At 52.1% G+C, this 12,974-nt stretch overlaps 5 protein-coding genes across 5 annotated transcripts; 3 read left to right on the forward strand and 2 right to left on the reverse strand.

The window, feature by feature from the left end:
* Positions 1 to 1,840: 1,840 nt before the first annotated feature.
* GUITHDRAFT_73645 (hypothetical protein) lies at positions 1,841 to 2,993 on the forward strand (the record flags this gene model as incomplete). The annotated part of the gene is made up of 2 exons (XM_005829707.1): positions 1,841 to 2,272; positions 2,322 to 2,993. The coding sequence occupies 2 exons, from the start codon at positions 1,841 to 1,843 to the stop codon at positions 2,991 to 2,993; spliced, it is 1,104 nt and encodes a 367-aa protein (XP_005829764.1).
* A 322-nt stretch (positions 2,994 to 3,315) lies between these two features.
* Positions 3,316 to 5,508, reverse strand: GUITHDRAFT_164020 (hypothetical protein; the record flags this gene model as incomplete). The annotated part of the gene is made up of 10 exons (XM_005829708.1): positions 3,316 to 3,472; positions 3,576 to 3,653; positions 3,702 to 3,799; positions 3,937 to 4,356; positions 4,408 to 4,475; positions 4,521 to 4,623; positions 4,671 to 4,763; positions 4,814 to 4,954; positions 5,004 to 5,156; positions 5,206 to 5,508. The coding sequence occupies 10 exons, from the start codon at positions 5,506 to 5,508 to the stop codon at positions 3,367 to 3,369; spliced, it is 1,563 nt and encodes a 520-aa protein (XP_005829765.1). The 3' UTR covers positions 3,316 to 3,366.
* Positions 5,509 to 8,317: 2,809 nt separating this feature from the next.
* Positions 8,318 to 9,080, reverse strand: GUITHDRAFT_153441 (hypothetical protein; the record flags this gene model as incomplete). Its single annotated transcript, XM_005829709.1, has 1 exon — positions 8,318 to 9,080. A coding segment is annotated over one exon (192 nt), but the record flags the coding sequence as incomplete, so codon positions are not given.
* Positions 9,081 to 9,881: 801 nt separating this feature from the next.
* GUITHDRAFT_153442 (hypothetical protein) lies at positions 9,882 to 10,630 on the forward strand. Its single transcript, XM_005829710.1, has one exon. It carries the CDS (start codon positions 10,126 to 10,128, stop codon positions 10,477 to 10,479), a length of 354 nt encoding a protein of 117 aa, XP_005829767.1. The 5' UTR covers positions 9,882 to 10,125; the 3' UTR covers positions 10,480 to 10,630.
* Positions 10,631 to 11,743: 1,113 nt separating this feature from the next.
* GUITHDRAFT_111157 (hypothetical protein) lies at positions 11,744 to 12,974 on the forward strand (the record flags this gene model as incomplete). Its single annotated transcript, XM_005829711.1, has 10 exons — positions 11,744 to 11,755; positions 11,803 to 11,855; positions 11,909 to 11,948; positions 12,022 to 12,055; positions 12,115 to 12,161; positions 12,215 to 12,263; positions 12,308 to 12,350; positions 12,397 to 12,468; positions 12,601 to 12,684; positions 12,932 to 12,974. 10 exons carry the CDS (start codon positions 11,744 to 11,746, stop codon positions 12,972 to 12,974), a joined length of 477 nt encoding a protein of 158 aa, XP_005829768.1.

Below are 12,974 nucleotides of genomic sequence, written 5' to 3' on the forward strand. Positions count from 1 at the left end.
GCCGTTTGGCCTGTGCGACAGTCTCGTGACGCCGGGTCAGGGTCAAGCCTCATCAGGGGCCTCCTCGACTCTCCTGATTGTCCTCGTACTGATTTCTAACTTAACTTTGAGTAAAGACGCCGCCGTGCAGTTGTGCCCCCCCGGGGACCGGCGTAGCGCTGCGCGGCGCGGCAGACTCGCCTCGCCTACTAGAGGCTCGGACTCCAGGCTCGGACTCCAGGCTCGGCTGCATTCCCTATAATGATGTCCGGACGCGGGGTAGGGTACTTTATTACGGCACGGTACGGTACGGACTGGGAATTGATGCGAGGACCCCTCGGTCACCCCCCGAGTCACCCGGTAGGCCTTGCCACGGTAGTCACCTCTTACATCTCACATCCCACCCCTGCTTTCCCTGCCCACCCCCCGGGGCACCTGCAGGGATACGCCTCTTCCTCCCCTGCAGCCCTGCAGATACGACAACTCAAGTGGCGCCGCCGCCGGCTTAGTGTTGAGTTCCTTCGTGCAGGGGCTTCCTAGGACCCCAGATAGGACCGCATTTGCACCTAGATGTAGGAGTTCTAAGCCAAGGTGTTACCGCTGGTAAGACCAAGGGAAGTCAGATACGCCCCATATGCTGAAACTCGTGTAGGGCACCCACCCCGTGCTGTACCGCTTTTCGGCAAGAGTCCGTGCATAGAGGGTCCTAGCATTGTATCTGGTCCTAGGGACCGGCTCGGTCAAAGATTTGATGTTTGACCATTTTGACCGCTCCCTGCAATCCCGCTGGCAATTTTTCCTCCTTTTTTTGTGCACCTCCCACCCACCCCACTTGAACTACTCCTCCGCAACTTCCAACTTCCAACGAACCTACCCACCCCTTCCCCATGGCTCTCCAAGTGTGCCCGGTGTCCGGGACGGCTTGGAGGCAGAATGGGGGAAGGGTAAGGGTCAGGGAATTGGAGACCTTGTCATGTTTTCAGAGGAACGTGGGGGAGACCTCGAAGGAAATAGGTCCTCGGCCCTATCATCACTAGTACCCCACATACAAGACCCTACCTCTCTGTATCCAACAGTTGAAGGACCCCCCACCCCCCTTCGGGCCGATATCCCGATGAAAGGCATGTGACCATTTGACCATCGGTCAAAGAGTGTAAAGTCGAAAAGATGTGTTTTCAAATACAGAATCCCTGAGCCTTAACACTGCGGGACGTGTGTCGAGATGGGGGTACTTAGATGTAAATCGGAGGGGTTCTTTGCTGGAGCATCTGGTATGGGTGGGGTACATCTTTGGTAGAAGGCAGGGGTGGGGTGGGTGAGGGGCAACCCATGATAAAGGTGAGACCCGACAGTGCCAGCATCGCAAGAATGCGCAGAGCCTGGGGACTCGGAAATGCGGTAGCGCGCCCTCTCAGCAGAGTCGGCAGAGTCAGGTGGGGAATGTGAGGATGCGGGATACGATGGTGATCTGTCCAGTGTTGACGACAGTGCAGAAGTCCTTGATGTTTTGTTGTGTTTGTTCGTGAAGATCGTGCTCGTGCGAGATTTGAAATTGTTGTGCTCGGATTCTTGGTCTTACATCACTTGCAGGGATGTGCAAAAGAGTTTGCCTTCCCGCTATAACTCGAAGCGAGCGATGCAGTCAGCGGAGGAGAGGAACGGATACACCAACTTCCCGAATCCGATTCGGGGCGTAGACAAGGTGTCTTGGTTCCCCAATCAGGAAGGGCGGGATCTCACCTGGCACAACTTGGAAGCTGACGATGCTCGTGCATCTATGATCGCACCTCTTCTGCCCGAAGAGCTCCAGCATTCTGCCCGCGTTCTTAAGAGATCCCTCCCACACCTGGGCGTGAACTTGATGGTTGGAGCGGCAGCCGAGATCACGCGCGACCGTCCTGGCAATGGTGGATTCCGCCTTTGGGTCTACTCGGATCTCGAAACTGCTGAGCGCGAGGCCATTGGACTTGCACAAGGCATGGAGGTGAAGCACACTACCTACAACACGGGCTTCGCTGGAGCCAAGGTTGTTTGCGATGCTTCTGGAGCGAACAACTCTGTACTCAACGTGAACAAGAACGAACTGATGAAGGCGACCGCAGCTCTCCTGCACGAGCTGAACGGAACCATGTACACTGGATGCGATTTGAACACAACCACGGGCGATATGGACAACCTCTCTCAGGATTGCCCATACGTGCTTGCCGCCATCGCCAATGAGGCGGTGAACCCCAATGATGCCACTGCCTACGGAGTTCTTGGTGCTGTCGAGAGTGTCCTCGAGCACTTTCATGTAAGCCTATGAATGTCTTGTAATGTTGCTTGTCTGACATCATTCTCAGGGCAAGACCGTTGTGGTTCATGGCTGCGGATCTGTTGGTGGCACAGTGGCTCGAGAGCTTGTTCGAGCTGGAGCCCGTGTGTACACCATCGATGCGGACGTTGCCAAGGCTGATATCTTTGGCGCCACCAACATCTCCAAGGGAACACCCAACTACGTTGAGGAGTTCTGGAAGATGGAGATCGACGCTCTCGTCCCATGCTCAATTTCTGGTCTTATCTCTATGGAGATGGCGAAGACCCTGGGATGCAAGGCCATTGTCGGAGCTACCAATCTCCCCTTCAAGTCCATCGAAGTTCAGCAGTTCGTGGAGGACTCTGGCATCACCTTCGTCCCTGAGGGCGTCTCCTCTGCTGGCGCTGTTATCGTCGACTCCATCGAGCACTTTGACCTGAAGGCGTTCAAGGAGGCTCAGCCGATCGACATCTATGAGTTTTGCCGACATGTCGTTCTTGAGAAGACCACCGAGCTCTTGCTGACTGCTCGCCTCCGTGAGATTGTCACTTCCAAGGCAACCAAGTTCATCAGCGAGGAGTATGGTGCCTCTGAGGAACACAATTACTCGCAGATGCCCATCGGGCGAACTTTCAGATTCTGGGCACAAGGACGTGGCTCAGTCATCAACCCTGGCGCAGCTGGAACCCGAAAAGCTCTGAGCCGTGATGCTCCTTAGATGATTTCATCTAAGATGTACATACTAGTCGACAAATTATATTCTTTCAGGCTGTGCCTCACAATAAATGTGTTTGACCAATGACATAGTGTCTCGAACAATTTATTTCATGCGTATAGAGGACATGTTCAATGTTCTTTGTTTTTTGACTTCTTTTGCACCTTTGTGAATAGATCGAGAAAATGGTTGTACGGAAGTTAGGTAGAGTCTGGGATGGCCAGAATCCACGCCTTACAAGCGGAGATAGAAATATAGTGAGTGAACGGCAACTTTGAAGATGGAAAAAGAAGTATTACAGATTATCACGATTGAACAAGGAGATAAACAAGGTGAGGATTTCGTTTCGTTGGTTTGTCAGTTACTTCACTCTACATTACATGGAGACGCTAAGATTGTTATAATTTTCCGTCACAAGCGCTAGCTTAGCGATGATGATCTTGTCCTCTTGGAGGGTCTTTTCTCGGTCCTTGATCAGCGACCTGCACATCCCTCAGCGTCTCCTTGCCTCCCTCCTTTCCCTTGCTGCTGCTCTCCGACCTCTTGTCCCCTCTCCCTTCCTCTCCTTCTACCCGCAGCCCTTACCTCAGTGAGTCTGAGCCGAGAGCAACTCGCACGACAGTCTCATCCTTGGTGATCGAGACCGGCTGGCCGATGTAGCACCTGCCTCAACGTCATTCGCCGTCAGGCAGGAAAGGGGAAGAGGGTTACTTGACGGCAGCGCAGGGGTCCGACAACTTGTCGGAGAGATCCTGAGTCATCCATTCGAACACTTTCTTGCATTCAGCCGTGTTCAGGTAGTTGGAGCCCTGCCTTGCTGTCAGTCCCTCTCCTTCCACTCCGTCCCCTCCTCGGCCACCCTCTCACTCTCTTCTTCTCCGCTCTTCTTCGTCCGTTCTCCATCCTTCGTTCTCTTCCCTTCATCTCTCTCTTCATTCTTCCTGACCTTGCAGAGTCTGATGGAGACGATGCTCAGACACGACTCGACCTCGAACGCCTCCAGGACGCCATGGTGCTTCCCAAGCTCGCTCACGATGAACTTTCTCCACATGTCCATGGACTCGTCCCTCACCGCCGCCGGGATCTCCAATGTTGGCTCCATCTCCTCCAGCGCTGCCACCCATCGGAGCGCGAGCCCGACGTTCTCGTCTGCCGACAGCGCTGCCTTCCAGTCCGAGAGTGCCGTGGGGATCTCGTGGGAGGTGATGAAGCGCTTCAGTCCTGCCGGCATGTCCACGTCTGTGTGAATAAGTCGCTCCATAATGCTTCCTGGCACGAGGACGGCGCCGCTGAATGGAGGGCCGCGGTAGAACTTGGAGCCCGTGATAAGGACGATCGCTCCCTTGTGCAGATACTCGTGGAGCCACTGGCAGCATGTTTCAGAGGAGAGAGGAGGAGGAGGCAAGCTCGGGTGTACCTCTTCGCAGAACCTCCCCTGGCACGCGTCCACGACCACGAAGGCATCTCTTGTTGCAACCATCTTGCCTGCATTGACATATCACAAGACAGGAGCTTACAGGATTGCAGTACCAAAGTTGGTCGAGGGAAACGGCTCGTAGATTCCAGTCTTGGAGCCCAACACGCAGTGAACGATAGGAACCGCGTCCTCCGCTGAACATCTATCGACGATTTCCTGCGTGAATCTGTGAGATGCAGAGAAGGCGATTGCATCAGCGTCACCTGGATGGGATCCGACGAATCAACGACATCTCCGTTGTCTCTGCAACGGGCAGGAATCGAGATGCACTCTACACCATTCGCAAGCCCCTCCAACTAGAACGACAAGATGAGCTGGTTTGTGACAACGTAAAAGGTTCAAGTACCGGCGAACCCATCAACTTCACGTTGTCTTTGTCCTCCTCCTTCCAGTCAGGGAGCGGAACGACGTTGGAGAAGTATCGCCCGCCAGCAGCATCGATGGTGCCCGAACCAACCTCCGAGTCGCAAGTCACGATGTTCACAATCTGACATGCAATCTCAGTGATCGAGTCCACACCGATGCCACTGCACAACCTTCCGTCCCTTGTTGAGGGTCTTGGCAATGAGCAGCGGCATGTACTCTGCATCACTACCAGATGGGCAGAGGAACACTTCAGTTCCTGCGGGAAGGTCGTACAAGGACTTGATCCTCGATCGCACCCCCTCCATGATGTCGCCAACACTGATCTGAGCATGACATCAGCATGGATCCTGCCAACCTGCATGAACAGCCAACCTCTCCAGATCGCAGCGAGTAGAACGCCGCTTCAGCCGCCTGGTACGCGCCCTCCGTGGGGATGTTGCAGGTGCAGCTGCCTCGGAAGAGCGATCCTACGATGGGCTGAGGGGTGCAGTGGTACTTGTTTGTTCCCTTCTTGTTGAGGATGAGACGGTCGTCTCCCCCCTCTGTGAGGATCTCTGGGTATGTCGCGTTGAGCGCCATCTCTTCCTCCAGTCGAGGCCTGGGAAGGTCATCAGCGACGAGAACAAGACCGATCTCTCTGGCAATGAAGCCAACTACAGGTAGCCTAGAGCACATCGATGATGACGTCTGGCAAACTCATAGTAGCGCATCGGATCCCATGTGACCTCAGAGACAATCGAGGGATCTTGCTGCATTCTTTGAAGTTCCTACCTCGAGCTGCTCAAAAGCATCAATCTATGGGCTGATCCTGATCTACTGCCCAAAAGATCTGATGTTCGCAGTGAAGCTAGCCTGAAAGAAACGCTGTTTGAAACAGCAGAGCACAGCCTACTTGCAACTAGAAGATGATGGCATGCTCTCTGCAAGTCCTTAACGCCCATGAGTCTTGTCATTCTCTTCGATCCCGTCCTTGCTCGTCCCTCTCCTTCCTCCTCCTCTTCTGCCTCGTGCATGCCCTCCTGCTCTACGACCCTCGGCTTGTCCGCCATCGTCGAACAGCTTTACTCAACTCTGGTACCAGTTGTATTGGTACACCACCTACTTCTAATGACCCCACCCCCTGATACCTTTTTTTACCCCTACCCCCTCTGGTGTGCTAGTTGTTCACTTATGCCACCCAACTCTCGACTCCTCTACCCCTCGTACAATCTTCCATCATCTACTACCCACCCTATGAAACAGGAAGCCCCCTCCTGGTATACCGTTCTATCTACACCCCAGTGAGACAGCAGGGGGTCATTCGTACCACCGGACCCCTTCTTTTCAAACCTGGCTATGTGACGTGGTAGTTCGGATAGCAAACTATCGAGGCGGGGTAGTCGAACTTCGGGGTTTGAAAAACCGATAGTAGAAAATGATAGGGGTGGGGTCTGTTCTTGGATAGGGGGTGGGTACAGAAGATCTTCGTTCATCGTCAGGGTACGGTACTCGAAAAAGGGGTGGGTGGCAGAAAGATTGAGTATTTCGCTTCAGGGAGATTGGGGGAACAAGTTTCCTTAGGGTACCACCCCTACCCACATTTGGGAAATAGATTCACAAGAACGGGTGCTTTATAGAGAATCTTGTCTATAAAACTACCCTACCCCTTGTGTAGATATTTTGACTATGTTGGGTGGTACCCTGACAGATGGGTATAAGTAAGGTGATGGACCCCCAGGTAACCTCACCCTTCCCCCCCTGAAGCACTCAAAGTTAATCATGAGGGGTACGATTGTCCCCTGTTCATTGTTAGATGGGTGGGTTGTGGGATTTCTGGGGTAGACGATAAAGGAATGGGGTAGTGTTCACTTTCAGACGGGTGCGATTGCCAAGCATCATCCGAGAAGTAGGTGGGGTCTGGTGTGCATTGAGGGTAGGGGTACTATATTCACGATTGACCCGTGGGGTGGCTCCTGCAGGGACATGATCGGGGGGTAATCCCTGCACGGTCACCTAGGCAGGTGGTAGGAGGGTCATAGCAAGTCAAATTTGACCCTTAGAGGGCTCTATTTGGAGCTCCAAGTCGGTATAGGAAGGAGATCCTTGTCCTACAGACTTCATAGGTCCTAATGTACAGTGACAACCCAGGTCTAGGACTCCTAGGTCTTTCTATGACCATCCATAAAGGAGTGGTGAGATATGACCCATACTATGGGACTCCGAGCCACTCAGGGCGCCGCGGCGGCCGGCCGGGCCGGCCCGGGCGCGGCCCGGGTCGGCGCGGCCATCATGGCAGCGGCCCGCAGGCTTGACCAGTGAAGTGACTGAGTTGAAGTTGAAGTTCGGGTGCAACGGTTTACTAACATTCCGCCGTGCCGCCGGGCCCGGCGGCGCCTCTCAAAGGCAGAGTCAGCGGCGGCCACCGTCACAGCGATAAGTTTGGCACTAGACAAGCCTCGGACCGTACATGCCCTGGCCGGGCCGCCGGGCGTCTGGCCCCCCGCCGGCCGGCCGGGCCGGCGGCCGGGCACCGTCACTGCACTGCCGCACTTGCTGCTGTGCCCGGCCAGTCCAAGACCCTTCAAGTCCTGACAGTGAGGCATACAACAAATATACTAAAAGTACTAAACATAAAACAAATATACTAAAAGTGTATGCAAAGCAATTAAATTTGATAATTGTTTCATTCTAAAACAATTATGCTGACGGAGGCCACACACAGGGGCCGCTTTAACTCTGGTACAAAAACTCCAAAAGCCTCTTTTCCAAAAACGATCTCCAACTCAAAAATAGTTGTTGGAAGTGGTTTTGTATGTTAAAACCCCGAGTCCTCATCCAGCCATCCATCAACCAGGGCACACATCCTTCTGTCAATCTTCGTGCTATGAGGATTGTGTGGTAGCCCTGACCCTTTCGCTCCGACCCCACAAAACATGCCTAAAACTACTGAGGGACTCACTTAGTTGAAACGATCATAAATCTCATCTATTCATGAAAAAGGTTGATCTTTTCTTTTTATGTATTTTATAATCTGTACGTGTTGGTTGATGTATTTGTACGGCAACTACTTTGTAGCAGAATTTTAGAAAGTTTTGAAAACCCCGAGATCGTATGAGATCGCTGGGATAAAAGAGGACCCACCCTTTGAAATAATAGGTGTCACTGATACCGGTACTAGATAGAAATATTCGCTCTAAAGACCACCGGTGCAGGCCTCATCGAGGGATGAATTGTAGGGGTAGTCACGCTTTTCTCAGTTTTGGGGGAGCGCATCTCAGAACGAAAGGGCGGTAGACTGACCGGGTGGGGTACGGAAATTGGTGGGTACTCCCTCAAAAGGGTAGAAGATGACATCCTGTAGTGTGAGATTGATTGATATCTCACTTAGAAGAAAAGGGGCCTTTGTAAAAGAGGATTTGACCTATCTCAAAAAGAAGGGTAGGGTATCAAAAGATAGTCAGTGGGGTGGGTCTGAAATCGCGTAGAGCAGGTGATCGTAGGCACAAGGAGGTTGAGGAGAGGAGAGGCGAGGCGAGGCGGCGAGGAGGAGAACATTGAAGCGCTGGAGGGAACAGAGGAAGAGACAGGGGAAGTCAGAGTGCTGAGAAGCGAAGGAATCCTGGTGAAAGCAGCGCAACACCCCAGCGTCAAAAGATTTGAGTTGCAAAGGGCTTGTCTTTCAAGACTTCTTGACTCAGGAAGACGCAGTTGCTGCTGCGTCTTTGACATGAAATTGCCAAAATCAAAACACGACAGATAATATATACATCTCAAACAGATCACAACGTCATCCTGTATTCCACCTCGTGTACGCAGGATAGTTCGATTCGTCACTAAGTATACAGGAATCAGCGTATCCTGCTTTTTGAAGCCAATCACTAGCTCGATGCAATCACAGGTTTCAGGTCAAAAGACTGCAATTCAGCAGCAAATTGAAAAATTGGCATCCTTGATGTGCTCAGAGGATCCGGATCAAGCTGCGGAAGCTGCGAAGCGCCTTCGAACCCTCTCAATGGAATACAGGTGACTCAACTTATTCGTTTAGATCTTGTTCAACCCTGATTGATCTTCTTGCAGAGAGGACGATGAAATACGTTTCTTACTCGGGAGCAGTTATCCTCTCCGCCAAGGTATACGCTACTTGCTTGTAAATGGATCAGACATGTCACGGTATTGGTGTTGCCATTGCATAGTTTCACTGTCACATAAGCATTCGAGAAACCAAACAGCCATTGCAAACCATCCTGGATTGATGGAGGCCATCCTCGGTGTTTTACAACAAGGTACTGCTGTAAGTAGGGGAGCCGCCTGTTCGGCTTTGGTGGAATCGACTTTCCGAAACGCAGACAATGCGTTGTTGGTGGCTAAGACTCCGGGAATGATGCAAGGAGTTGTTTCTGTGATGCAAAGCAGCGTCGGCGATGTCAAAGATGATGCAGCTGGAGTTTTGCGTAATTGCTCAAACTATTCAAAAGTTGCTGCTGAGGTGATTGTGAAGACTCCCGGGGTGTTGGATGCTCTGATCGAAATGGGGAAAGGACAGTTTAATTCAGACAGGTTCACTGCCATGGGAACCATTCAAAATTTGAGCAGATGTGAAAGTGTTGCTCCTCTTCTGTGCAAATCGCGCGTGATCCATGATGCCTTGCTGCCGTGTTTGCATGCCAACGGCATGGGCGAGGAGCACGATGTCATGCGGGCTGAAGCGTTGATGGCAATCACAAACTTGTCGTCAGAAGAGGAATTAAGGAACCTTGAAGTTGAAGGCACTATCGTTGCTGTGATTGTTCAGATGCTGCGGTGCGCTCTCAAGAATCAGGCATGGCGAGATGTAGCTTGGTATGACTCGGATGAGTGTTTACGACCATTAGCACTCTTGACAACCAACAGAAAAAATTGTGAGACTCTGCAATCAGTTGGCATTATCCCTACACTCAAGGATCTTTTGTTTCGATGGATAGAATCTGAATCATGCAGACTTCTACCACAAGTTAGAGAGGAGACAGAGACCCAAATTTTTACGAGAAACATACGGAGCAAGATTGGGCTGCTAGCTGGAAAGTCCGTCAATCAGGTAATTGAATTTGCATTTGCATATCGAATGCCCGATCTTATCAAATGTAGGTAAGCGAGGCTAAAGACGAGTCGGGGGTTGATGCGGATCGCTTCAGGCAGACTTTGTCTCAATGGGAATTTGCAGAGCTATGTAATTTTGACCTTGGAGGTGGCAGCCAGTCTGTAGTACCGAGGGAGGTCGACCTCGCTGTGCTTGCTCTCGTGAATCTTGCTCGTCAAGAACCGTGCCTCAAGGAAATGGTGGACTTGGACGTCGTCCCTTTACTGCGGAGCGTCGCTATTGCCTCCAGGAATGGCACTGTCGTTGGGAGGCAGTTCTGTACAGCAGAGCTGTGGGTGATGGAGAAGAGGCATCTGGCTGTCTCCATGGGACAACATCTGCGATTGGGTTCTAATCCGCATTGCTTGCTCATGGCTATCGATGCACCAGTGCTCTGGATGATCATTCAGAACTCATGTACTGTTAGCGCTGTTGCTGACTGCCTCGCCGAAGCTCTGGACATCAGTCAGCGGCAGGGTCAACGCGGAGAGAGGAGATCTCTTCTAAACGCAGCTGCTTGTTCGTTCTGTACTCCGAGTATCAGCGGATAGCTGAGTGTTTAACCGGTCTGCTGACTGTAGAGTCTAATCGTGGGACTCTACAGGGGCGACTGGTGGATGCTCAGTTTATTCATCACATTCCTTGTAGATTGTTGTTATATTGTACGGTACCTTGAACTACTTAAATTCTTTCTCACTCAACAAATTGAAGTAGTCTCTTGGATGCTGACTAGTGACTGGTCGCACTCGGCTATCAGCCTAGCGGCTGCCATGGCCACCGTTGAAGTCAGGCAGCGTCAGTGGGCCGCGGCCGGGGATGACGGGCCGCCCGGTGGGATTGAGAAGGTTGTAACGGCTGCCCACTGCGTAACGTTCAATCAGACTCATGGCGGATGTAGCGGTGGCTGGCCGTCTTGACCCATGGCGGTCAACAGCGCCGGCGCGATGAGGCGAAGAACCATGGAAGGATCCGAAACGAACATGAGATGACAGACATGCATGAGATGCTATAGGATCATATCGCTCCTCCTCTCCCTGCCCCTCTCGTGCTATTGCTACCTAACTTGCAGTCCTTCAGTGGAACCGTAGATGTAGTCCGTCGCCCGTTGTCTTACCCCCGCGTTATGATAGCGTCCAACTGCAGAGCTTGCTCTTCTAACTACAGCTCGCTTGTACTCCCTGCGATCCTAGTAGTCCTCAAAATGATCCATGACGTCATTTTTATGTCAACGATCACTTGTGTCTTCCATATTTACATTATGCCTGGCATATCGAGATGTTAGTGCCAACTGTTCTTCATCATTCTTGACATCTTCTTCCTGACGTGTTGTGCATTACTGCCTTTACTCTTGCTTTGAGATGTGAGCGCCGCCGGGCGGTTTGGATGCTGAGTGGTTCTGTTCGAGTGAGGGTGGAGGTTGCAATGGGACGATGAACCGTTTCATCTCCCTGTGGCATATCTAATAGCATCACTGACATATTTTGCTCCTCCCATCCTTGATCGTATCATTTATACATTGACTGTTTCATTTCCCACCCAAAACTCGCTGCAACTGCGCATGTTTCATATCATCACCCATTTTCTCAGGCATGTTTCCCAACCTTTTGCCGTTTTTCACAAACACAGTATGCACTGGAGTGGACTCGTTCTTACTTGCTCGCTCTCTGCAGACATCTTTGGAGCATAACGAGTTTGTCCCATGGCGGCATCACCATCGGCTGTGAAGCAGGTCGATACTTGCTGGTTGCTCCGATTGTTCTTACCCGCCCTCAGCACGTTCCGCTTCCTGCTAACAGCGTTGGTCTTCACAGTCCCATGGACAAGGCGGTGAGCCTCAGTCTTATCCTCCCCTCCTCACTCTTACCATCACGAAGCTCTTCCAAAAGTACATCTACGCCACTAGCTGGAAGGAGCCGATCGCGGACAAGTGAGTCGCTGTTGTGGTGAGTTTGATCCCCTGAGGCCTCAGTGGTACTGCAGGCAGTGGAAGAAACTGGCAACGATCAAGCCCGGAGACAAGGTGAGGGACAGGGAGAGGGGAGAGCCGAAGTGATGGGGAGAGGAGGGAGGCGCAGTGATGACACGTCGTTCAGATTATCAACACGCTCTTTATTGTTTTGGAGAAAGGTGCGAGTCTGCGCTCCGAGCCAGTTGCAACTGCTGACATACTCTGTTGTTGTTGTCAGTTAAGACAACAGGAACCAAGGAGGGCAACACGGTTCACCATATCGTGGTAGCCATCACCTGCATCGAAGCTCGTCAAGTGGCTGCTTGACAAGCTTGCAGATCGCGGACAACACGGCGAAGATGAATGCTTCGCTCTTCGACGCCTACGGTGACGGCAAGCTCGTTGCGTCTTCTCGTGTAATTTGACCTCAGGCGAGCTTGTCCAACCTGGCGATATCATCAGATTGACGGGAGGGTAAAAGGCGAGGGAACAAGAATCCCAGATAACCCACTCGCTCCAGGTTCTGCTCGGCATATCAGCACGTTAGTACGCTCTATGCGGGAAAGCTTGGGAAGATTGAGAGGCTGGGCGAGTAAGATTCTCTCTCCCTCCCCCGCACTCTCTTTCGCCCTCCCTGCTCCCTGCTCCCTGCTCCCCCCTCCTGCATCCTCCCCCCTCCCCCAGTCCCCCCTCCCTCCTCTTCATGGTTGTGAGTTTGTTGCAGGTTCTGCTTTCCCTTCACCGACAAACAAGACGGCAGCGACAACATCAGCAAGATGCAATGGCAGTCAATTGGCAACGATCAGTGGTGATGCGATGTTGCGAGATGTGTTGCGCATGCCATCATTGCAACTTTTGCTGTCCTGTATAGAATGATGATGACAAAAGCGATGACGATGTTGTTCTTGTGATTGATGATGAGGAGGAGGAGGAGGTTAAAGTCCTGGTGTTGTTTGTTCATGCAAGTAGTGATGGAAATCGATTGGATTGTGATGTTCATTTTGCGAGTTTTCGTTTTTGCTGTTGACAGCATCCCCTAATCCTGACATGCTCAGGATCCCCAAACCTCCCGGCAGCTCTCAATCCCCTGTACCTTGA

The sequence above is a fragment of the Guillardia theta genome, assembly GCF_000315625.1.
Source record: "Guillardia theta CCMP2712 unplaced genomic scaffold GUITHscaffold_50, whole genome shotgun sequence".
In the NCBI taxonomy this organism is placed as follows: domain Eukaryota; class Cryptophyceae; order Pyrenomonadales; family Geminigeraceae; genus Guillardia; species Guillardia theta.